General features: G+C 67.5%; 3 protein-coding genes across 5 annotated transcripts; 1 reads left to right on the forward strand and 2 right to left on the reverse strand.

Annotated features, from left to right (window-relative positions):
• Window positions 1-1,046: 1,046 nt before the first annotated feature.
• Window positions 1,047-7,578, reverse strand: EIF2B4 (eukaryotic translation initiation factor 2B subunit delta). The gene is made up of 13 exons (XM_050894026.1): window positions 7,554-7,578; window positions 7,330-7,373; window positions 7,103-7,241; window positions 6,422-6,631; window positions 6,125-6,207; window positions 5,805-5,896; window positions 5,287-5,401; window positions 4,867-4,943; window positions 4,544-4,646; window positions 3,413-3,540; window positions 1,779-1,959; window positions 1,498-1,678; window positions 1,047-1,280 (listed from the first exon to the last, which is right to left on the reverse strand). The coding sequence occupies exons 1-13, from the start codon at window positions 7,576-7,578 to the stop codon at window positions 1,081-1,083; spliced, it is 1,578 nt and encodes a 525-aa protein (XP_050749983.1). The 3' UTR covers window positions 1,047-1,080.
• Window positions 7,579-8,180: 602 nt separating this feature from the next.
• Window positions 8,181-16,638, forward strand: SNX17 (sorting nexin 17). Of its 3 annotated transcripts, none has more exons than XM_050895154.1 (15): window positions 8,181-8,283; window positions 11,260-11,334; window positions 11,783-11,900; window positions 12,326-12,390; window positions 12,570-12,680; window positions 13,092-13,182; window positions 13,384-13,471; window positions 13,857-13,926; window positions 14,044-14,136; window positions 14,296-14,499; window positions 14,860-14,982; window positions 15,128-15,205; window positions 15,391-15,465; window positions 15,765-15,806; window positions 15,895-16,638. In XM_050895154.1, the coding sequence occupies exons 1-15, from the start codon at window positions 8,224-8,226 to the stop codon at window positions 16,012-16,014; spliced, it is 1,413 nt and encodes a 470-aa protein (XP_050751111.1). In that variant the 5' UTR covers window positions 8,181-8,223; the 3' UTR covers window positions 16,015-16,638. The 3 variants fall into 3 exon arrangements, with proteins under 3 accessions (XP_050751111.1, XP_050751112.1, XP_050751113.1); XM_050895155.1 differs by having other exon boundaries at window positions 11,260-11,298; XM_050895156.1 differs by lacking the exon at window positions 11,260-11,334.
• A 201-nt stretch (window positions 16,639-16,839) lies between these two features.
• Window positions 16,840-21,495, reverse strand: ZNF513 (zinc finger protein 513). The gene is made up of 3 exons (XM_050895152.1): window positions 21,276-21,495; window positions 18,150-18,743; window positions 16,840-17,913 (listed from the first exon to the last, which is right to left on the reverse strand). Exons 1-3 carry the CDS (start codon window positions 21,493-21,495, stop codon window positions 17,162-17,164), a joined length of 1,566 nt encoding a protein of 521 aa, XP_050751109.1. The 3' UTR covers window positions 16,840-17,161.
• Window positions 21,496-21,869: the final 374 nt, after the last annotated feature.

Below are 21,869 nucleotides of genomic sequence, written 5' to 3' on the forward strand. Positions count from 1 at the left end.
CCGGGGATCCCCGGTGCCCTGGCTGTGGAGCGGCAGTGGCCTCGGTTCCCCATCGGCCTCTCCACCCCAGCCGGAACCGAGAGCCCCACACGGCGGGGCACTGCCTGCTGCCGGCCCTGTTCCCCCGCGGGAAGGCCTCGGCTTGGGGCCCCCCGGGCACGGTAGCACACCGCAGGGAAGGAGCCTGCTCCCCCGGCCCCGTCCACACACCCGGGGTCAGCGATGGGCAGCACAGCCGGTGGTAGGAGAGACAGAGGGGCCTCCTCTGCCCCCATCCACAGCCCACCGCCAGCCCTAGAGCCCCATTAGTGCCTGCTGTTCCCCACCCTGCTCTAGGCCAGGGCCAGAGGACTCTGCCCTGCTGCCCTCGGCTCTGCATATAGCAGCAACAACAGGTGAGACCGGTGTATAAAAACACCCCTTTTTGGGCAGAGGCCAGAATAACAGGCACCCTGCCATCTCTTCCCTGCTCCCCCGCACCCATAGCTGGGACCATGCAGGGCACTGGTGGTGACAGGCTCCAGGGGGGAGCACAGACAGCCCACAGCAATCCCTGCCAGGAGCTGGGATGAGCACTAATTTTACCGCAGCAGAAAGGGATGGGAACACTGCAGAACAAGGGAGGCACCCTTTCCCCATGCCAGAACCCCCAGCCTCTGCTCAGGCTGGACCCTGCACAGGGCCCCTCTTGCAGGAGCAGCTTGTGCTGGGAGCAGCCCTGGCACCCCCTGGGTGCTGCAGGGTCAGGGGTGCTGGGCTCTCCCGCACAAGCCCAGCGTGAGTAGCTACCAGAACCACAGCCAGAGGAGGTGTCGGCCAGGGGCCATCACCATAGCGTCGCTATTTCCCCCAGGTTCCAGAGGAGGGGCCCGGGGACAGGGAAGATCCTTCCCCGCTGCAGCCTGGAGTGGGTGGGAGGAGAGAGGCCGGGCAGAGCTGGGCCGGAGTGCCAGCCTGCCCAAGGAAAGCGCAGAGCTGAGCCTGTGGGGACACAGGGCGCCAGGGCTCCTGCCACACCACAGAAGGCAGACAAGGCGTATCGTGGGGCCTGGTTTATTAGTGTCCGTGCAGCCGCCCCTACTACTGATCCACGTTCTTGACACGCAGGACGACAGGCACCGAGGTGCAGGGGATCATGCCCAAGTCCGTGATGACCAGATCCACCAGGTCAGGCGGCGTCACGTCATAGACCAGGTTGAGGAGGCGCAAGGACTTGTTCTCTGCCCAGCCACCCAGCTGGGCCTGGCCCTTCCGGAGCACGATCAGGTCATCGGGGTCATCTGTGGAGAGAGGAGCAGCCAGCAGGATCAGGAGGAGGGACAGCACCTCGCCATCCTGCCCTGGGAGCACGCAACACTGCTGCCTGCCAGGCCACCCTTCCTGCGAGCGGTGGCCCCTCGCCCGGGAAGGGGAACGGCAGGGCAGATCAGCCCGTCCTGGCCAGCGGCAGGAAGAGGGAGCAGGTCCCAGGTGGGAGGAAGGGGACAGAAGCTGTACCCAGCTCGTTGGAGACAAAAGAGTCCGTCTGCACTCGCTCGCAGAACTTGTAGGTCTCGCAGCACACCAGGACGGGCACGTTGTAGGCCTTGGAGACCAGTGCTATCTGGGACGTCCCCACCCGGGACATGACGGAGCCGTTGGCCAGGAGCGCGTGAGCTCCCAGCAGCACTTTGGACACCTGTCAGGGGAAGCGCAGGGATCTGTTAGCACCTTCTGTCACGCTGCAGCCTCGCCTGTGTCCGCCACCGCCCTCAGCACAGCCCCGCTCCACTCCTCACCTCAGGCAGCACGTAAGAAATGGCGTTGATCATCACGTAGGTGCAGTGAATGCCCTTACGCACCAGCCGGCGCAGCGTCTCCCGGCCTTCCAGCCGCGGCCGGCTGTCCACCACGATCACACGGAAGGCCTGGCCCTTCTTCACGTGGGCATCGCACAGCGTGCGGTTCACGAGGGAAGAGCTGACGGACACCAGTTAGGAGGCTGCCCCATCCCGCCAGGCCAGGCTCTCACCCAGCACACGGCCGCCCCGCACTGACGCTGCTCGCTGACAGCATCGCCCAGAAACGCAGCCCAGCGCCAGAAGACTTCCCTTGGCGCTGGCTCCAGTGCAGGACTCATCAGGTGCCGGCCGGGCAGGAGGTTTTCTGAGCGTTAGCACGGGTTCTCGCCCGGGGGACGGCCCTGACAGGCGCCCGACGGCAGGGGCTGGGTGCCAGCAGCTGCAGCAGAGCAGGCACTGCCAGGCGCCAGCGGCCACAGCAGGTCCCCAGGCACATCCAGCCCAAATGGAGCAATGTCTCTCTTACCCAGGGCGGCAGTCAGGCTCCCACCGAGACCCTGATGGGCTAGCGCTGCCTAGAGATGAGTCCGGGCAGAGCTGATGTCCACCCTCGCCGTGACAAGTGCTGCCCCTTCCAGACACCCTCCTGCTATGCTTGCTTCCAGGCCCCCTCTCCTTGGCTTTGCACAGAGAATCACCCCCTGGGAAAAGTGATGTCTCAGCCCTCTCTGGAAGCAGCACTGACCTCCACCTGTCCGTGACCACAGCGAGGGACTCCCCCTCCAAACCCTCTCCAAGTTTTCTACTCATAACGCTCCAGGCCCGCACTGGCCCCCTGCTCCTTCCTCCGCCCATCACCCAGGAGGCTCATCAATCACATCTGGACTCTGTTTTGCCACAGCGGTCTCTGGGTCCTTTTCCCACCTCTACTTTCTGGGACACAGTCCCTCGAAGGAAGAACAAGCTTCCGCATTTTTGCTTCCTGACATTTGACTTTGCTGCAGTTTGTTTAAAATGCCAGTAAACAGCCATGGCTGCTTTGTAAGTGCTCTGTATTGCAGAACCAGTGAATCTGGGTTTCTTGAAACACTTAACTCTGGACACATGCAGAGGACAGTGCCGAGCCCTGAACAGACACGGTTTAGCACTCCCCTTGGCAGCTGCCAGGCAGAAAGTGCTCTGTCACCACCTCGTGACGCGAGCTCATCAGCCTGCCCGTCTCCCAGGATGGGACAAGAGTCCTAACGAGCTCTCCGCTTTCTCTAAAGCACTAACAATACTCCCGCATCCAGTGAGCAAGTGCTGATCCCAGGGCCATGCTCTGCCCTGTCCTGACACCCTCATACATCCACTGTTCCATCCTGCCTCGCTGGTCATAAGCTTGTCTCTCGTGCCTTTATTTACCAGCTGCCCACCACAGCCAAGTTCTGGCTGGCACCCCCTGACTGCCCCCTCCCCGCTTGTTTTATTTCTAGTTGTTGGACCCAGAGCCACAAGCCCTCCCTCCCCCTTGGGCAATGCTGACTTTCCCACCCTTGAAAAACTGCTTTTACAAGAGCTTCCAGTGTTCGCTCAGCTGCTCCATTTCCTTTTCCCACCCGCTGGCCTGGCTGCCCTGGCTCTCCTCTTACCATCCATACACCAGGATCACATCGTTGTCATTTATCTTCTCAAAGGCAGACCTCGAAATGGCTTCAGCCGCCAAAAGAATCTTCTCCCGCAGATATTTGTCGATAGTGTCCTGCAGCTTCTCCTTCGCCTGGGGAGACAGTGCCATCACATACAGCATGGCCTTGCCACACCACAGACACTCTGTTGTCCCTTGCAGCCTGCAGGACTGCGGGCTCAGCTCTGCCCGCAAGCGGAGAGCCCTGCCCTGCTCCCAACCAGCCTGTTTGCTGAACGGCACCTTCCCCCGGGACAGGGGCTCTGCAGGACACACAGGGCCACTCCTGTCCCAGCACAAGGCTCCCAGCAGACCACGGTGCCTCACCATGTGTTCGAGCTGCCATTAGGACCTCCAGCTCTGCCCATTATCTCCCCCGCACCTCAGACTCTCCAGCCTGACTCCTCTCAGCCCACTAGCCACGCTGCCTCAGGGGCCCTCGTGGCCAGCTCCCGATGTATACCACCACCCTGCCCCTTGCTCCACAGCCAGTGGGCTCCTGTGGAGCTTTTTGCATGGGACGTAGCTGAGCACCAAAAAACCACATTCTTCTTCACCCGTGACTTTACTGATGCTGTCAAACAATGCTCACAGGTAGTCCTGGTCGGCAAGGGCAGCTCATGGTGCCCAGCTGCTGTGGCCTTCCTGCAGTACACAGCACCAGCTGGACCAGCCTGCAAGTCCTCCAGCCACCCGAGTCCCCTCTCGATGCAGGTGCAGTGCTGGTTGCTAGCCAAGCCTGTGGTGCAGTGCTGCGTTCACTGAGACCATGTGCGCCTGCTGCAGCTTCTCTCATTTTATGTCCTTGCTCCTGACGAGCTCCAGTCCTACCAGCCCAGCGACACAAACAGCCCAGCATTTGCTGCGGCGCACCCCGGCCCCTCTGGGTCCTGCTGGGCTGTGTCTGCTGGCAGAGGGGGAGCAGGTCTGCCCGCAGTCCCTGCTCAGGCCGTGGCTGGCGACACCGACGGCCAAGTCTTCTAGCTTCACTGCAGCACTGCTCCCAGTCTGCATCCCACCACCTCTCCCTGCTTAGCCTGTGCCAGGGCTGTCCCTCCAGCAGGCTGGAGCCTGCTGCTCGTGTGAGGCCACTCACCTCCTCCTCTCTCAGGGTGTCGGGTAGGCATGAAATCTCCTTCTTGAGGAACTTAATGGCATTGCCCATGCTGGCTGAAAGGGGCCGGCACTGGTTCAGGAAGCTGCAGAGGGGAAACGGGCTTAGCTCCAGAGCAGCCTGGAGGGCAGGGACAGGAATAGGGCGGGGGGCACAGCTGGGCTGGGGATGGTGGGCATGGAGGCAGAACCCAGAGCCCCAGGAAAGTCAGCCCAAGTTTGGGTGGACACCAACCCAGAGAGGTGACCGATGGACCGCACTCAGTGGAGCTTCAGTCCCTCTGCTCCGGCACCGGGAGCCCTCACCTGATGTGTGGCTTCAGCTTGGCCACTAGGTCCCGCGACAGCTCCTCGTTGGGGGGAGTCGAGTAATCCCGGATCAGCTGAGACAAGAAGGAAGAAAGCGTGAGCTTAGGGCACCTGCCCCTTCTGGCCAGGCACGGCACATGACTACCCTCTCCCAGGAGGCTGCAGACCAGGCATGAGTGTACTGCACAGCTTGACACGCTTTCACGGGGCGGGCAAAGGGGTGCTCCGGAACTCCAATCTGCAGTGGCAGCGCCAGAACAGGATACCAGCAGGGCCCAGCCCTGGGCACAGTCAGAAGGAAGAGGCTGAAGATGACTGAGCACAGATATACCCTCAGTAGTCAGGGAACAGGAAGAGATGCCTGTGCCTGGTGCAACGCCCCTGCTGCCTGGTGGGCACGGGTAGCTGCTCGCATACCTGTTTGAAGACTTCCAGCAGGGCGATGCAACGCGCGTTGGAGCCATTGATGATGCCCTGGGAGTACTGGAGGCCAAGGCGCACCACAGCCGGGTGGATTACTGTGGAGGGGATGCTGCAGGGACAAACGTGAGAGCGCCGTCAGCACTGGCCCCCTACAGCCCAGGAACAACCAACCCATTGCCAGGCCCCCAGCCAAACAACCTGAGGGATGGCCCAAGAAGGGAGCTGTCAGTCGGCCCCTACTTGCTCTGTGACCTGAGGAGTCAGGCTAACCCCGCAGCCCCGTCTGCTGTGGCCCTGCACTGCCCGAGGGCAGCTCTCCTCACCCCACAGGCAGGACATCTGGCTGCCCCTGCCGCCGCTCCGCAAAGCAAGCAAAAGCGTCCCCTGCCACCCCATCAAGCCTATCCCACATGCAGGACCAGGATACCCCTTCGCTATGGCCATTTTGCAGCCACGCCAGCCGAAGCAGAGCCAAATGATTGCCAGGGGCCTGGGCTGGGGAGGCCACATACCTCATCTGCTGCGTCAGTGGCTTCTTCCGGCTGTACTGGTGCAAGTGGGAGAACAGGTTGACCTTGGTGCCATAGTCCTGCCTCAGAGGTACCTGTAGCCAAACAGCGTTGACGATGGCTTACCCAAGGCTGCCATACAGCCCTGCTCACTCCAGCACCACCAGTCACACCCAGCACTCGCTCGTGGCACACCAGAGGTCCCCTCTGCCCAGCAGAGAGCAGGCTCTAGTCCCACCATGCGCGCAGCCCGACCCCCACCACACGCACCCGCAGCACGACTGCCCTGAAGCATGCAGCCAGTTACCCAGCCCTCCTCCTACCTGCTGCCGCTCCAGCTTCTTGGCCAGTTTCCTCTGCGCAGCAGGGTCATCCACCTGCACGTGCTCCGGCAGCCGCTTTACCACTGTGAGGACAGCGGGGAGGGCTGTGTGAAGCGGTACCGCCCTGGTGCAGCCCCCAGCCCAGCCACGCTGCCCCAAGACTCAGGAAACGCACGGCAGGGCAGCCCCCAGGGCACCGTGGAAGGATCGGATGGGCAGCCCCTGCAGGTGCCCACCCCAGACCCCCCATCTCCCCGCTCACCCACCCACCGCACCCTGTGGCGACGACGGCTTTACCGGATTGAGGCTCGGTGGGGGTCAGCCTGGGCTTGGCTGCTGTGGGTGCCTGGCTCAGCTCTGCTTTCTTGGCCTGCTTCTGGGCCCGCTCAGCCTCCTGCTTGGCGCGGCGCTCTGCTCGCAGCTCAGCTTTGCTCTTGCCCCCTGCGGGCTTCTCGCCATCGTTGGGGCCATCAGCCAAGGCTGGGGGGGACGTGGGGTGAGCAGCTACTGCAGGAGATGGAAGGGGGAAGTCCGTGCCCAGCCTCCGTCACCAGGAGATGTAGCCCAGTATGTGGGGCAGCGCGCGGCAGGGAGACCCTCCTCTGCACAAGGGTCTGCCTTTGGAGGGGCAGGTGGGACTAAGCTCCACATTCTCCAGCACCTCGCCACCCCCGCGCAGCCGACACAGGACCACCAAGCCAGCCCCGTATTCAGGTGGGGAGGGGACTGGCCTCTCTACATCTCAGACCCTGCAAGAAGGCAGGCACTCGAGGTAGCAAGGACCAGGACTCAGGCGCAGAGGGGTGGGACACCCCAGAGGTCCCACCGCAGCCTCCCCTAACTGGAGGATGCTCCTGGCTCAGGGCTGTTCCAACCTGAGGGTGTTCCCAGCCCAGGAGACCACCGGGGGCCTCGCCACAGGGCTGCCCCTGTTCGGGGTGCTGGGGAGGTCTGCCTCGGGGGGAAGGACGTCCTCACCCCGCGGCTGCCCTGGCTCAGAGGGCGTCCCCAGCTCCGGGGGCTCGGCCGCCGGCCCCTTCTCGCTCCTCTTCTTCTTCTTCTGCTGCTTCTTCTCCTTCCGCAGCTGCAGCTTCTCCTCCCGGGAGAGCTCCGGGGCCTGCGGGCACAGACCGTCAGGCAGCCCCGTTCCCCACCCCGGCCCCCGCCCGGCCCCCAGCCCCACGCCGGTCCCCGGCCCTGCTCACCTGCGGTCCCGCCGGCACCGGCGCGGCTGCATCGGGGCCCGCACCTGGAACGAGGGGAGGAAGCGTGAGACGGGCCGGGAGCGGGGCCGGGCCCGGCTGCGCACCGGCCGCGGGGGACGGGGAGAGGGCGGTGGGGGGAGCAGGGCCCCAGCCGGTGCCGCGGGGCCGGGTCCCGCCGCCCACCGCCGGCCCCGGGGTCCCGGCCCGGCCCCGCACTCACTCACCGCCCGGCGCGGCCCGCTCCGCCATGGCGCCTGCCCGGCCGCCCACAGCGCCCCCTGCCGGTCGGAGGGCGGTGCCGCCCGCGGGCTGTGCGTGACCTGCCGTGACGTCAGCAGCCCTCCGCATGACGCCACTCCGTAGCCGGGGTGGGAGCCGTTCCCTTTCCCGGGGTGTCCCTTCCCGCTCCCAGCGCGGCCGGGAGCCCCGGGCCCTCTCCGCCCGCGGGCGGGCGGGCGGTCCAGCGCCCCGAGCCCTGCTCCCGCTCCCCCGGGCTCCCCGTGGCCGGGGCCCGTCCCGCTCCGGGCTCGCGCTCAGCACCGGGCGCGGCGGGGCAGGGCTGCGGCCCTGCTGGGTGTCGCTGGGACGTTGCCGGGCTCTAGGCACGGGGCTGCCTCGGGGCTGCGGCGGGCTCCCGAGGAGGGAAGCGGGTGTGTGTGTGTCACCGGGACGGCCAGGCCCCGCCGCCGGGGGCCGTGCGGCGTTCCGGCGCCGGGCCCGCGGGGGGCGGAGCGGGGCGGGCGGGCGGCCGGGCCGGCCCCGGCGGGCGGTTCTGCCGGCCGCGCCATCGCGGGGGCCCCGCGGGGCGGCGCCGGGGAGCGCCCGGCCCGACATGGCGGCGCGCGGCAGGTAGCGGGGGCGCGCGACCCGCCCCGGCCCGGCCCCGGCCCCGCCATGCACTTCTCCATCCCCGAGACCGAGACCCGCGCCGGCGACGGCGGCGCCGCCTACGTGGTGAGCGGGGCCGGAGCGGAGCGGAGCTGTCCCGCGGGGCGGTGCGGTGCGGGGCGGCCCTGCGGCCCGGTTCCGGCGGGCCCCGCGGCAGCAGCGCCCAGCGGGGCCGGGGCCGAGTCCGCCGTCCCGGGGCGGGCGCTGCCCCCACCCCGCCCGGTGGGGCCGTGCGGGCCCGGAGCCCCGGCGACGGTCGCGGGTGGCCTGTGCGGGCCGGGGCCGGTACCGGCACTGGGGCCGGGCGAGGCGGGCAGCCCCCGGGCCGGGCGGCCGCCATCCCCAGCCGGCGGTCCCGCTCCCGGGCCGGGCGGGCGTCGGGCCGCGCCGCCCCTGCGCCCCAGGGCCGGGAGGGACGGGGCCGGGCCCTGCGGCCCAGGCCGGCCCCCGGCGGGCTCGGGGGTTCCCTGGGGTGCGGCCCCGCGGACGCCGCTCGGAGGGTGCCCGGCCCCTGCCCTGCGCCGGGGGGCGGCTGGCCCGGTGTGCTGCGGGCGGGAGCCCCCTCCCGCCGCCGGGGCCCGGCTCATCCTGGCCCGCCAGCCCGTCCATCCGTCCCGGCTTCCTGTTTTCCTCGGCGCGCCGTGAACGCCCTCGGGCTTGGCAGCTCCTCAGGAGCGGGTCCCCAGCGCGCCCGGAGGGACACTGCCGCGGGGCGGTGGCCCACCGGCTCCCCGGGGTGCCGAGAGCCCCCGTCCCCGGCGGGGCCGGCAGCGGCAGCGCTGCCCGTGGAGCAGGGTCTCGCCGCAGGCTGCGGCGGGCAGAGCCCCCCCCGGACTGCGCGGAGGCGGCCGCAGCGGCTGGGTCCAGGCCTGCGCTCCCCTCTGCTCCCAGCTCCGGGTGAGGGCGGGCGGCTCTGGGCTCCGTGGCCCCGCTGTCTCCTCCGCACCCAACCCCTCGCCTGCCCCCTCTGGGGGATCTCCCTGGTCCTCTCAGAAGGATGAGGCGGTGTGTTGGGGACACCGACGGCAGTCGTGAGCTGCAGGAAGGGCTGTGAGGGGACTTGGTGATCCACAGGCAGCTGCAGCTGCACCAGGGCCGGAGGAGCAAGCAGCAGCCGAGGCGTGTTCGGCCCTGTGCCTCCCCCTGCACTTTGCCCTCAGGTGTCGCGATGGCTCCTTGGGCGGGGGAAGACCTCGTCCCCAGCGTCCGATGTGAGCTCGTTTGCAGCCCTGGGTCTGGGCAGGAGCTGGTGACCCCATGGAGAGCCCTGCCAGTGCAGGCCCCCGAGCTGACGCTGGGCAGGCGTGAGTGCTGCCTGGGCCACCCAGCATCCCTCGTGGTCTCCTGGGCCCTCTGCGGGGACCCTGAGCAGCAGGGCTGTTGCCTTTGGGTTGGAAGGCGGTGTGAGAAGCCAGTGTGAGCTCCAGCGTGTGCAGGGCCAGCGTGGCCTGGACAGGTGCCTCCGCTGACCCCGGGCAGCCCCAGCTTTCAGGGGCGGGAGGACACTTGGGGCTTCCAGTGAGCAAAACAGCCACGGGAGGTACCTGCCTGGGCTGCGATCACCGGCTGGAGGCACGTCCACGGGGAGCAGCAGGCAGGGACCAGCTCCGTGGGATCCCCTGCAGCCCGGGCAGTCACCTCCCCGACTGTAGGGCTCCCTCCGAGCTGTGGGTGGGACGGGCGAGCCCCAGCTGGGCTGGTGCTGGCTGGGGCAGAGCTGTCCCGGAGGGGTTCCAGCCTCTCCCCTGGCCCGGGGTGCGTGTCCAGGGGCTGGGGTGGGGGCATGTCCTGCTGGGCTCTCTGCAGCAACCTTTACGCTTTCAAGCAACCAGCACCCCAGTAGTGCTGTGGCATGTTGTGGTGGCCTCAGGGTGGGCAGGCAGTGCATGAGGGAGGATGGAATCCCCTGCCCCGTGGCGAGAGCTGGCTGTGGCGATGCACCCCAGGAGGTGGTGGAGCGAGGCCAGGCCCGCAGCCTTTGGCGGTGGGGACATCCCAGCCGTGTAGCTCTCCGCGGCTGGACACCAGGCTCCCGCTCCGCTGGCCTGAGCGCAGCCCGGATTGCTGTGCTGGCCACCATGTTGCTGTGCTCGCTCCTCCAAATGTGTCGTGGGGCCTGCAGAATGGAGAGCAGCCGCTGGCTGCCGCCTGTCCTTGCTGCAGGGAGCGGGGAGGGGTGTCCTTGGCTGCTGACTTGGGGACACCCCTGTCCGCGGGGCTGCAGCGTGGCTCCATACTCTCCCTGTGGCTGGGCAGCTGCAGGGTTACACCTTCCTGGTGTCCGCTGGACACATCTCTTGGATGCGCTTGTACATTCTGAGAGCAGTCTTGACCATATCCGCTGGGCTGCAGGTCTGCACCGACGCTGACGCATCTTCAGAGGAGCAGCACGCAGAAACCTTTCAGTGCTGTTGCTGTACTTATCTGTGCAAGTCCTGGGTGTTTGATTCATCCTCACTTGCTAATGCCCTTGACTGCTGACAGCAGCCCCTCCTGGTCCTGGCTGTGCTGGGGGCCGTGGCTGTGCCTGCCTGTTGCATGCGTCGGCCTCCATGGGCAGCCTCGGGGCGCGTGGGCCCTGCCCCTCTCCAGGCTGCTGGGGCTGCTGCCCCCAAAAGCTGCAGAGGGCCCCTGCCCTGCGAGGGAAGCGCTGCGGAGCTGTGTGCTCCGGGGCAGTGCCTGGACAGGGTCCAGGCGGCAGGCGGCATGCTGCTGGGATCGGTGCCTCCGGGCTGGGGCTGGCGCCTGCAAGGCAAACCCAGCTCCCGCAGCGGTGCCCAGCCCGGCACGGGGCACGCGAGGGTGCCAGGTGGGTCTCGGCGCTTCCTGGGGCAGGGGCTGAGCTCTGCTGACAGGAGGGGAGGGCTGGGGGTGCCCCATCTGCCCGTCGGCAGGGTCTTCAGGAGCATCGCCTCTTCCTGGGCTGTGGCGGGGCTGGGCCCTGCAGGGGCTTCTCCCTGGCCCCTGTGCCCTGAGCTGGGTAGGCCCTGGGGCCCCTCCATCCGCTGGGTGCTGGGATCTGACTGGCGTCTCTCCCCACAGGCCTACAACATCCACGTGAATGGGGTGTTGCACTGCCGAGTGCGCTACAGCCAGCTCCTGGGGCTGCACGAGCAGGTAGGCAGCCGTCCCCAGCGGCGGTGGGAGCTGCTGCCGACCGGCCCCCCCCTCCCGCGGGGCAGCGCTGCGGTGCCCACTGTGCTCCTGGCGGGCAGGGTGCTGGGCCCTGCGGGCTGTCGTTGGGTGCTGCAGGAAGGCACCATGCGCTGATAGAGAGCCGGAGTGTCGGGCGCTGCGCTGGCTGCGGGCAGGCGTGTGCTGCCCAGTGCTGCCCGCGGGGCCAGCCAGGGTGTCGTTTCCTGTTCCTTGGCATCGGGTGCGGGCCTCCTCTCCTGCTCTGTGATGTCCCAGCTGGGTTCTTGCAAACTGCGGGCTGCCCGTTTGGATGAGGAACACTGGCAAGCTCTCCACTCCTCTTGCCAGGGCCCTGGAAATCAGCTGGGGTGGGGGTCAGAGCAGCCGCCATCTCCCTGGAGGCTCTCACGGCTCTCTGCTCTCTTCCCAGTTAAGGAAAGAGTATGGCGCTAACGTGGTCCCAGCCTTTCCCCCAAAGAAGATCTTCACACTCACCCCGGCAGAGGTAGAGCAACGACGGGAACAGCTGGAGAAGTACATGCAGGCTGGTAAGCTGGGTCTGCCCCGTGCTGCGGCTCAGGGCTGGCTGGGTCTGTCCTGTGCTGCAGCTCAGGGCTGGCTGCCCGCTGCTCGGTCACTCAGGACACCAGGGCACTGCCCACATCTTCCTCCCCACACTGCTCCGTTTGCTGTGGCCCATCTTGATACTCCCAGTCTTGCTCTGGTGTTAGCTGGCCTTGTCCACTGGATGTCAGCTCCTCCATCCCAGTCCCTTCCCTGCACTGGCAGAGGTGGAGACCTGCTGGTGTCTCCATCTGCGGGGAGTCCGTGGCTGCCCACGTGCACGCCCTACACGCAGTGCACGCTTAGTCTGGGTGCAAACTCTGAGGGGCCGCAGAGTGGATGGGCATTGGCGTGGGTCCCTGCCCCTTCCCATGTAATGCCTGACTCCTGGCTCGTCTTCCACCCCCAGTGCGGCAGGACCCGACGCTGGGAGGCAGCGAGACCTTCAACAGCTTCCTGCGCAAGGCCCAGCAGGTGAGGGGGCAGGAGCCGCTGGATGTGGTGGGCTGCTGGGGCAGCCTGCGCGGGGGTGAGTGCCGACCGCCGGGGCCGGGCGGCGCGTGCCGGGGCCCTCGGACCGCGGGGCAGTCTGAGCGGTGCGAGGGTGGTCGGCAGCGGAGGGGCCGGGGTGCCAATCCTGTTTCTCTCTCCAGGAGACGCAGCAGATACCCACAGAGGAGGTGGTGCTGGAAGTGCTGCTCTCCAACGGCCAGAAGGTCAAGGTCACCATCCTTACCTCGGACCAGACAGAGGATGTCCTTGAGGTGCCAAAGCTCTTGCGCTGGGCAGGACCAGCTCCTCCTGCGGAGTTCTGTGGTTTCCCACATGTGCAGGAGTTCCCTCAGCCTGGCAGCCCCCTGGCCCTCCCTGCCGTGTCCCTACCCCAGAGCAGGGTTGTCTTGGGGGGCTGAAGAGCAGTAGAGCTGGAGAGGGTGTGCCGATGTACTCGTGCCCTTCTCTGGGCTGGGATTGATGTTGGGAGGCCCCCAGCTGTTTCATGGTGGCAGTGATCCCCCAGGCCCCACTTGTCCCCTTGGCCCCCAGTGCAGCAGAGGTGCTACCTTCCTGCTGTTGGGAGGCCCCAGAATGCGCACAGGCTGGATCCTGCCGCGGGGTAAGGATGTAGAAGTGTTGCCTCTCTGCGGGAAGTGGTGACCTCCTGCTCTCACTCCCAGGCTGTGGCTTCCAAGCTGGATCTGCCAGATGACCTGGTCGGCTACTTCAGCCTCTTCCTAGTGAGAGAGACCAAGGATGGAGCTTTCTCCTGTAAGTAGAGCATGCTGGAGCCCCTTGAGGGCTGCGGTGGGACGTCTGCCCTGCGCCCTGCCCTGAGAGCTGTGTGCTTCGACCAGATGACTCTGCCCTGGGTGGGGGGATCCAGCAGGCTCCCCCAGGGCACCCTGGCTGGTGGGGGTCCGGTGGGCTCCCACTGCCCCGAGCTGCTGCTGAGCTGCTGTTTCCCTGCAGTCGTGCGGAAGCTGCAGGAGTTTGAGCTGCCGTATGTGTCCGTCACCAGCCTGCACAACCCCGAGTTCAGGATCATCCTGCGCAAGAGGTGAGCGGCAGGGCTGGAGGGGCAGCGACTGCTGGAACAGTGGGGTGGTATCCGGGGCTCCCTGCTCTGCAGAGGGACTCCTTCCCTCCTGCCATCACCACCCGTGGGGTGCTTTGGCCCCCAGGAACACACCTGGGTGTCCCTGGCCATGACACCGGGGGCTGGGCTGCCCTGCTGGGCTTGGTCCCTGTTTCCATTTTCCCAGAGACGGCCTTTCCTGCCTCTGGCAGCTGCTTGAGAGGGGGAGTGGGGCATGGCAACTGACAGCTACTGGGGGAGCTGGCCAGAGAGCCAGCCCGGCGCCTTGTCCCAGTGTGGGGGGTGTTTTTCTCCCCATCGCTGTTAGGAGCTGGGGAATAGGTTGACCCCTGTGGTTCCCTTCTAGCTACTGGGACTCCTCCTATGACGACGATGTAATGGAGCATCGCGTGGGGTTGAACTTGCTGTATGCGCAGGTGAGGGTTGGTGCGGCCCAGACGGGTGAGGAGGGGCACCGCACCCCTCAGCTATGGCTGTGCGGGGTCTCGGGTGGCTCTGGGCCCAGCTGCTCACCAGCCTCTGCTTCTTGGTAGACGGTGTCGGACATCGAGCATGGATGGATCCTTGTCAACAAGGAACAGCACCGGCAGCTGAAGTCCCTGCAGGAAAAAGTCTCCAAGAAGGAGGTAGGGAAGGGCACGATGCTGTGACTGGAGCAGTCCCAGCACCGGACTGGCACTGCTCCTGCATGAACGCGTGGTGCTGAGTTCGTTGCCTGTTCCTGGCCCGGGAGGCGTGGCGGGAGGGCGACCATCTGTGCTGAGCTTCCCTGGCTCTGCCCGCAGTTCATCCGCCTGGCGCAGACCCTGAAGTACTACGGTTATCTCAAGTTTGACCCCTGCGTCACTGACTTCCCTGAGAAGGGATGCCACGTCGTCGTCAGCGCTGGCAACAACGAGCTCAACTTCCAGGTGCGGCTGCCGAGCGAGCAGATCAAGGAAGGCAGCTTCAAGGTCACGCGCATGCGGTGCTGGCGGGTCACATCCTCGGTGAGTGCCACTTGCCTGCGGGGCCCTGGGGAGCAGGGAGGGCTCTGTGGGGTTCTGGTGGGACCTGGCTGTGCCGGGCTGGTCTGGCAGCTCTCCCCGGGAAAGGTGCTGGCTGTGTTGCCTGCTTCCAGCCCAGCTTGCCTGGGGAGGATCCCCATGCTTTGGGGCTGGGGGGGTCATCCGTGTGAGGACGTTCGAGGGGCCTGCCGCTGTGAGGGGACCTGACGGTGGTGGAAGGCCAGTGGGAGCTGGGCAGGGTGTCCAGCACCTGGCTGGGGGCTGCCCTCTGTCAGCACAGGCGCCTGGGAAGCTGGCCGCTTTCCCTCTGGAGGCTCCCAGCCTCAGCATGTGCCCTTGCAGGTGCCGCTGAGCAACGGTCCCTCAGGGAGCAGCCCGGGGAAGTCCGAGGTGAAGCTGGAGCTGGCTTTCGAGTATCTAATGAGCAAGGACCGGCTGCAGTGGGTCACCATCACCAGTCCACAGGTAGGGCTGCCGGCGTGCCAGGCCGGCGGCGGACAAGGACAGGAGCGAGGGGGCGGCTGTGAGGGAGAGGGCCGGTCTGGGCTCGGCGTGGTGTGTCGGGAAGGCCGTGGGGTGTGTGGAGCCTCGTGACGCCTCTCCCTTGCAGGCCATCATGCTGAGCATCTGCTTGCAGTCCATGGTGGATGAGCTGATGGTGAAAAAGTCTGGAGGCAGCATCCGCAAGGTGAGGGTTGGGCTGGATGTTGTCTCTGGGGTGGGATCCCATCCTGCCCGTGACTCCCCGGGGTCTAGGCTGGGCCCTGCTTGCTCTCCTCAGGATGGGGCCAGCTGAAGGATCCCCAGGGGCCATCTTAACCTCTGGAGCTGCCCATGGGGACCCTGCGGCTGAGCCGAGCTCCTCCCCTGCAGATGTTTCGCCGGCGGGTGAATGGGGCCCTGCGGCGCTCGGACAGCCAGCAAGCTGTGAAATCGCCCCCGCTGCTGGTGAGTGGGACCCTGGGGCCCTGGTAGGGGAGACAGGCGCGACCATGGGCTTCACTGTGTGTCGGGTACCAGAGCCCACCGCCCCCAGAGGTGCCGCTGCCCCCTCAGCAGGGCTGCGGTGCCCCGCTCCTGTAGCCCTGGGAAGAGAAAGAGGTCCTGGACCCACCCCTGGGAGCCAGACTCCCTGGGGAGGGAAGGGAGGGCGAGTCGTGGCCGAGGGCAGGGAGATGGCGGGTGCTGGGAAGGGTGGGTGGTGTGTCCCACCGCCTCGGCGCTGCCTGACCGTGCTGTCCCCACAGGACTCGCCCGACGCCTCCCGGGAGCCAATGGCCAAACTCTCGGTGAGTTGTGTGCAGGCGCACCAGCACCATCACCCTCGGACGGAGCGGGAGGAGTGGGGGTCCTCCCTAATGTTTCCCCTCTCCACAGAGCAAGCTCACCTCTGTCAGCCTGCGAGGGATCAGCCACTCCAGCTCTGCTAACGATGTGGGCGCTAACGACTTCCATGGCAATTATGCCTTTGAGGGCATTGGCGATGAAGATCTGTAGTGCCCCCCTTCCTAGGACAGCACCCGCCCGAGGGCCTTCGCTGAGGAATGTACGACCTGCAGACAGGTTGCAATCAACGTGCCTCTCACCTGCTACATCCACCTTCCCCTGCTCCCCTGGGCTGGGGAGCTCACCCCCAGCCCACCGTTGCCTTCGGGGTGGGGGCAGCTGAACTCCTCCTGCTGCTGGCTCCAGCTGGGAGAGGGCTTGTTCCCAGGGCGGCACCAGCCCAACCCGAGCAGCGTGCCCAGGCCGAGCCCTGGAGCAGTGTCGCGGAGCCTGGCCCAGCGCGGGGGGCAGAGCTGCCCCTTCCCCAGCCGGGAGGGCCTGGCCCGAGCGCCCAGCTGCCCTGGGTGGCTGCGGCAGCGGCTTGCCGGCACCGAGCGGCCCTCGTGAGGCTCCATAATGCCAAATTAGCGTTTAGGTTTCTGCTCAGAGACAGACTGCAGTAAACTGTCTCCAGGGGGCTCTGCGCAGAGCCCCCTTTCTAACCCGCTCATAGATTCCAGCGTAATCTAGGCTTGTAACCACGTATCTCCTGCTGCTCAGATGGACCAGAGCATTAATGGACAGTAACCGATGTTTACACACTGCAATGATGATTAAAATGGATCCTGATTGGTACTGGGCTGTCTGTTGGGGGGTGGCCGCTGTCCCTCCCCTCCCCGCACACCTTGCCAGCCCCCTGCTGTCCTCTCCTGAAGCAGAACAAGGCCCCCAGGGAGAATAGCAGATAACAAAACTGACTGTTTAATGCTTTTATACACAATATAAATTACACTGACCGGCATGGCGACAGCCATGGAACCAGTCCTGTTTCCCCCTCCCCCTTTTCCCCAAACTCTGGCAGAGGAAGGCTCCGACAGGCAGGAACAGGCAGGTACTGCCCCTGGGGGTGCCTGGGGGCACGGCACCGCTGCTGCTGGGGCAGGGACCCGAGCCTGGCACCCGAGCTGCTGGTCATGGGCAAAGCTGGAGACCCCGGCACACCTGCAGGCCCTGCGTAAGGCAGCCCTGAGCCCCCATGGAGTCTGCTGCCCATCCCTCCCCCAGGGAGGGCAGGGGCTGTGGCTGGGGTGCCCCATGGCTGAGGCACCCCGGGCCCAACGCAGGGCTGGGCGCCCCTGCAGCCAGGCTAAGTGCTGTCTCAGGGCAGGGCCGTGCCCACGGCTGGAGGGGCCAGGAGGGCTTTGGCATTGCGCGGGTTTACCCAGCTCTCAGCCGTGTGGCCGTGGATCTTCTGGTGGCGCTTGTAGTTGTCCCAGTGGCCAGTGGTGTAGGGGCAGTCCCGGCACTGGAAGGGCTTCTCGCCCGTGTGCCGCAGCATGTGCCGCTTCAGGTTCATGCTCTGGTTGCAGCTGTAGCTGCAGAGGCTGCACTGGAAGGGCTTGTCACCCGAGTGGATGCGCCCGTGACGCTTGAGGTTGGCCAGGTTGCCGCAGGCATAGTCGCAGAGCTGGCACTTGTAGGGCTTCTCGCCCGTGTGCACTCGCTGGTGCCGCTTCAGGTTGTCGAGGTGGGCGGAGGCGTAGGGGCAGAGCGGGCAGGCGAATGGCTTCTCCCCACTGTGCGTCTTCATGTGCCGTGCCAAGTGGTTGGGGTAGTGGGTGACGAAGGGGCAGAGGCTGCAGGCAAAGCCTTTGTCCCCGGTGCCCTTACGGGGGCTGGCGCCCGGCTCGGTGCCCAGCACCGCCAGGCTGCAGCGCCCACAGACCTGCTCAGCCAGGCCCTCATCCTGCGCGAACCCGTCGTCCAGCACCAGCCCGCACATGCGGCACGTGAAGGGGAAGAGCAGCTCAGGCAGCGCAGCCGCCTCCTCGCCCCGCAGCCGAGCGCAGCCAGGCAGGAAGGGGCCGCTGCCGCTGCCCACGTGCAGGCTCAGCTCCGGCAGCAGCGGCTCTGCGGGACAAACACAAACAGGGCTGTGAGTGGGGCAGCGCAGCGCTGGCAGGGCTCAGCTCTGCGGGGAGCCCCAGGCTCGGGGGTGACGGTGCCCCGCTGAGGCTGGTGGCACGTGGCGCCAGGCCTGGCACAGTTCGATAGCAGGATGTGCGCCCTGCCCCCTCCCCAGCCCCAGGGCTGTGCCGTGGAGGTCCCCCCCAGCAGCTCTCCCCCACCCTGCCCCCCCTCTTTACCTGGGTCCTTGTCCCGCCGGTGCGGCCCCTCGCCTTCGGGCAGGCGGTGGCTGAGCATGTGCCGCTTCAGGTTGCGGCTCTGGTTGCAGCGATAGTCGCAGGCAGCGCACTGGAAGGGCTTGTCCTGGCTGTGGACCCGTTCGTGGCGTTTGAGGTTGCCCAGGCTGCTGCAGGCGAAGCTGCAGCACGTGCAGCGGTACGGCTTCTCCCCCGTGTGCGTGCGCAGGTGTCGGGTCAGGTTCACCAGCTGAGCAGAGGCGTAGGCACACTGCGGGCACGCGAACGGCTTCTCCCCGTTGTGTGTCTTCATGTGGCGCTTGAGGTGGCTGGAGTAGTGGGAGGCGAAGGGGCAGAGCTGGCAGGAGTACACGATGCGCTGGCTGCGGCCCCCCTCGGTGCCGGCGCACTGCAGGCAGCTCTGCCCCAGGCTGGCAGCCAGCTGCAGCCCGCACTGGCGGCAGGGCAATGCTGCGGGGCCGGGCTCCCCGCCCTCCTCGGGGTCGCTCTCCACGCTCAGCTGCTGGTACCCAGAGGAGCAGTCGTCGTCGCTCAGCGCGTACGCTGGGATGGCGATCTTCCCCACCAGGGTGTCTGCTGAGAAGACCGTGGGGATGGGATGGCGTCAGCCCGGCTGGCCCCGGCACAGCCTCTCCGCTTGTGCCACCAGTCCCAGCAGGGCCCGTCTCAAGGAGGGGACTGCAGACAGGAGGGGCCAGGCAGCTGTGCCCACCCTAGCAGCACCCAGCAGCCTGCAGGAGCCCACCACGCTGCGCACAGCAGGGCAAGGAGCCTCATGGCCATGACCTGCCCTGACACCCTGCTGCAGGGCCTGTCCTGGGCGCCTCAGGAAACCCAGTCACCTCTGCCCTGTGGCCGGCTGAGCCAGGCGATCAGCCCGCAGCCAGACCCTTGGCACCAGGAAGGGCGGGCGGTGAGGGGCACAGGGGTGGGTGAGGCACCCACCGGCACTGCCGGGCCCAGCTGGTAGGAAGCAGCGGTGGTGGCAAGGTGTTGAGCGCAGCCTGACCCAGGCAGAAGGGCTGGGTGCCCATAAAGCTTGCTCCGGGTCCGCCCTTGCCGTGCCGCTGCCCCAGCCCCAGGGACGGCAGCTGGTCCTGCTCCCACGGCCAACACCGTGGGGCTCCAACACCAGCCCCACTCCATCACGCAAGAAAACAGACCTTCCCCAGCCCCACACAGTGCTGCTGCCCCACAGCAGCGGGGGGAAGCCTGCGCCAGGCTCTCAGAGGGCACTTCTGCTTCCCGGCTGGGCACAGACCCATCCTCCTGCAGCCCCTGGGGTAGCGCCTGTGCCCCAGGAAGGGATGACAGGAGCGGAGCCCACTGCCCTGCAGCCACCTCAGGCTGGCGCGCTGGCCCCGTGCCCCAGATATGCCCCCAGGCTGGTGCTCGGGGCTGGACGGGCAGTGACGTGCAGCTGAAGCCTTGCCACTACCAGCCTCAAGCCGTGCCCAGCTGTCCCCATGCTGTGCCTGACCTGGAGCCCTGGGGCCTGCGAGACCCAACAGATGCCCACCGCCCGGGGAAGCAGCCTGGGCCGTCACCTTCGCTGCTGCCTGCCTGGCTGCGTCCAACTCCCAGAGCCCCAGGCAGGGGCAGGGGTGAGGCTGCTCCCAAGCTGCGGGACAGGGAAGCTCCTCCAGCCTCCGCTCCCCTTTCACAAGCACTGCCTGAAGTGCCGACGCCAGAACGGGGCATCCTGCGAGGGCCTGGCTATTGCCGGGGGAACCCTTGACCCCGCCTCAAGCCCCACACTGAGAGACTCCCCTGCCTCCTCAGCTCAGGCCTGCGGACCAGCAGTGCCACAGCATCCCTGGAGCACTGTCCCCTGAGCGCGGCTGTGTCAGTGCTGCCCACGTGGGACAGCGTGGCCCACGGGGTGAGAACGAGGACACGGCCAGTGATGGCTCTCCTGACCTCCTCAGTGGGCCCTGGTCCTGCTCCCCAGCTGGGGCTAGCAGCCGAGAGCAGGAAGGAAGGTATTTCTGACAGCAGAAGGTCTGCTGCAGAGAGTGGCTTTCAGCCCTCGCAGAATCCGACTCCCAGAGCTGCTGAGCAGGCTTTGTCCCGGCACTGGGCTCTGCGCACAGGCTGTGGGGAAGCGCAGCCCTCGGAGCAGAACCCCATCTGCCAGGCAGCTGGGACCACGCCTCGGCACGAGAGCGGGAGCTGCCGGCACGGCCCAGCGTGGCTGTCGAGCACACGGACCAGAGCACAGCCCTCATGGACAGCGAAGGGACGGAGCCACAAGGGTCGGGCGGTCTGTGCCCCCCTCCTCTCGCCATTGAGTGTGTCCCCACATTATTCACTGCTCACAGTCGAGGGCAGCGAGTGATGCTCCCACCAGTCCTTGTGAGGCACCTTAACGGAGCCGGACCAGCGTATGCTCCTCTGGCTGCCTCGCACCGCAGGCTGAGCCTGAGGCGTTCCACCGCCTGGGCAGGCACTGGCCAGCCGCACAAAGGTGCCGGGGTGCCCACGGGGCAGGCAAGCGGCAGGGAGCAGAGGCTGGCGGCGAGACAGCCCCGGCCCGGCTCCCCACACCCCACGCAATGCCGGTGGGGCAGGACCCCACAAGGACGAGGCCCCAGCTCCCGGGTGGGCAACAAAGCCGTGCCCTGGTGGCTTGGGGGAACTGGGGGCTCCTGGGCAGAGCGGTGCAGATGGCTCTGGGGATGAGCCTGGTGGCGGCTGCGGTGTACGGTGGGGCGGCCTGCCAGCCCCGGTATCCCCGCGGCCCCAAACCAACCGTGGAGGCACGATGTGCCTGGGGGGGCCTTAACGGGAGGGAGCGCTTGGGGGGGGGGGGGGGGAGGGTCAGTGCCGGGAATCGGTGTGGGGCAGAGACCACCAGCGCGGGCCCCTGCCGGGGGCCGGGGCCTCACCCCGCGGGAGGTGATCCGGGAGGCGGAACGCGCCCGGGGACAGAGCAACCACCGGGCGGGACCGCTCCCGGGGAGGGCGGCTGCCGGATGGGGCCAAGCACGGGGGCCGGTACCGGCAGGGCCGGGCCGCGTCCCCGCCCGGCGGCGTTCCCGGAGCCGGGGCGCCCAGGACGGCCGTCCCCGCGGGGCGCCGCTGCCGGGCCCGGACGGCGGCACGCACCTGGCGGTCCCTTCTCGAAGGCCAGGCCGCGGCCCAGCAGCAGGTCGCCGGGCAGCACCAGCGCCGCTCCCGCCGTCTCCTCGGGGCCGTCCTCGGCGTCCGCTGCAACACACCGAGCGCCGCGGGTCACCGCCGGGCTGCCGCCGCCGCCGCCGCCCCCCGACCCCGCCGCGCACTCACCCTTCACCGGCTGCGGGTGGCTCTGCTTCCGCCGGGGCATCGTGGCCGGCCCCGGCCCCGGCCCGGCCCCGCCACCCGCCCGCCCGCGGCCCGCCAGCCGCCCCCGTCAGCCCGGGGCGGCCGCCGCCGCCCCGCCTCGACCGGGCACTTCCGCTTCCGGCCGCCGCGGGGCGGGGCCAGCGCCGGAAGCGGGCGCGGCGCCCCGGAAGCGGACCGGGTACCCGGAAGCGTGCCCGGGGTCCGCCGCCCCCCGCTTCCCTCCCGGCACCGCGCCGGTGTCTCCGGCATGTGGCGGGGGGGCCCGGGCCGCGCCGCGGGAGAGGCAGGCGGGGGCTTGGCAAGGCCGGGTCCCCTCGGGAGGGAGCGGGGTCCCGAGGAGGGGCGGGCGTCTGTGGGGCGGAGTCTCGGGGGCGG

The sequence above is a fragment of the Gymnogyps californianus genome, chromosome 3, assembly GCF_018139145.2.
Source record: "Gymnogyps californianus isolate 813 chromosome 3, ASM1813914v2, whole genome shotgun sequence".
Lineage (NCBI taxonomy): Eukaryota > Metazoa > Chordata > Aves > Accipitriformes > Cathartidae > Gymnogyps > Gymnogyps californianus.

Coding starts and splice junctions, on each gene's coding strand:
- ZNF513 (XM_050895152.1), bottom strand. CDS start 21,495: ATGCCCCGGCGGAAGCAGAGCCACCCGCAGCCGGTGAAGGGTGAGTGC. Junction 18,744..21,275: donor CTTCGAGAAGGGACCGCCAG/GTGCGTGCCGCC, acceptor CGGTCTTCTCAG/CAGACACCCTGGTGGGGAAG. Junction 17,914..18,149: donor CCGGCGGGACAAGGACCCAG/GTAAAGAGGGGG, acceptor TTTGTCCCGCAG/AGCCGCTGCTGCCGGAGCTG.
- EIF2B4 (XM_050894026.1), bottom strand. CDS start 7,578: ATGGCGGAGCGGGCCGCGCCGGGCG. Junction 1,960..3,412: donor GTGATCCTGGTGTATGGATG/GTAAGAGGAGAG, acceptor GGTGTCCGTCAG/CTCTTCCCTCGTGAACCGCA. Junction 1,679..1,778: donor TTTCTTACGTGCTGCCTGAG/GTGAGGAGTGGA, acceptor TTCCCCTGACAG/GTGTCCAAAGTGCTGCTGGG.
- SNX17 (XM_050895154.1), top strand. CDS start 8,224: ATGCACTTCTCCATCCCCGAGACCGAGACCCGCGCCGGCGACGGCGGC. Junction 8,284..11,259: donor ACGGCGGCGCCGCCTACGTG/GTGAGCGGGGCC, acceptor CTCTCCCCACAG/GCCTACAACATCCACGTGAA. Junction 13,183..13,383: donor CAAGGATGGAGCTTTCTCCT/GTAAGTAGAGCA, acceptor GTTTCCCTGCAG/TCGTGCGGAAGCTGCAGGAG.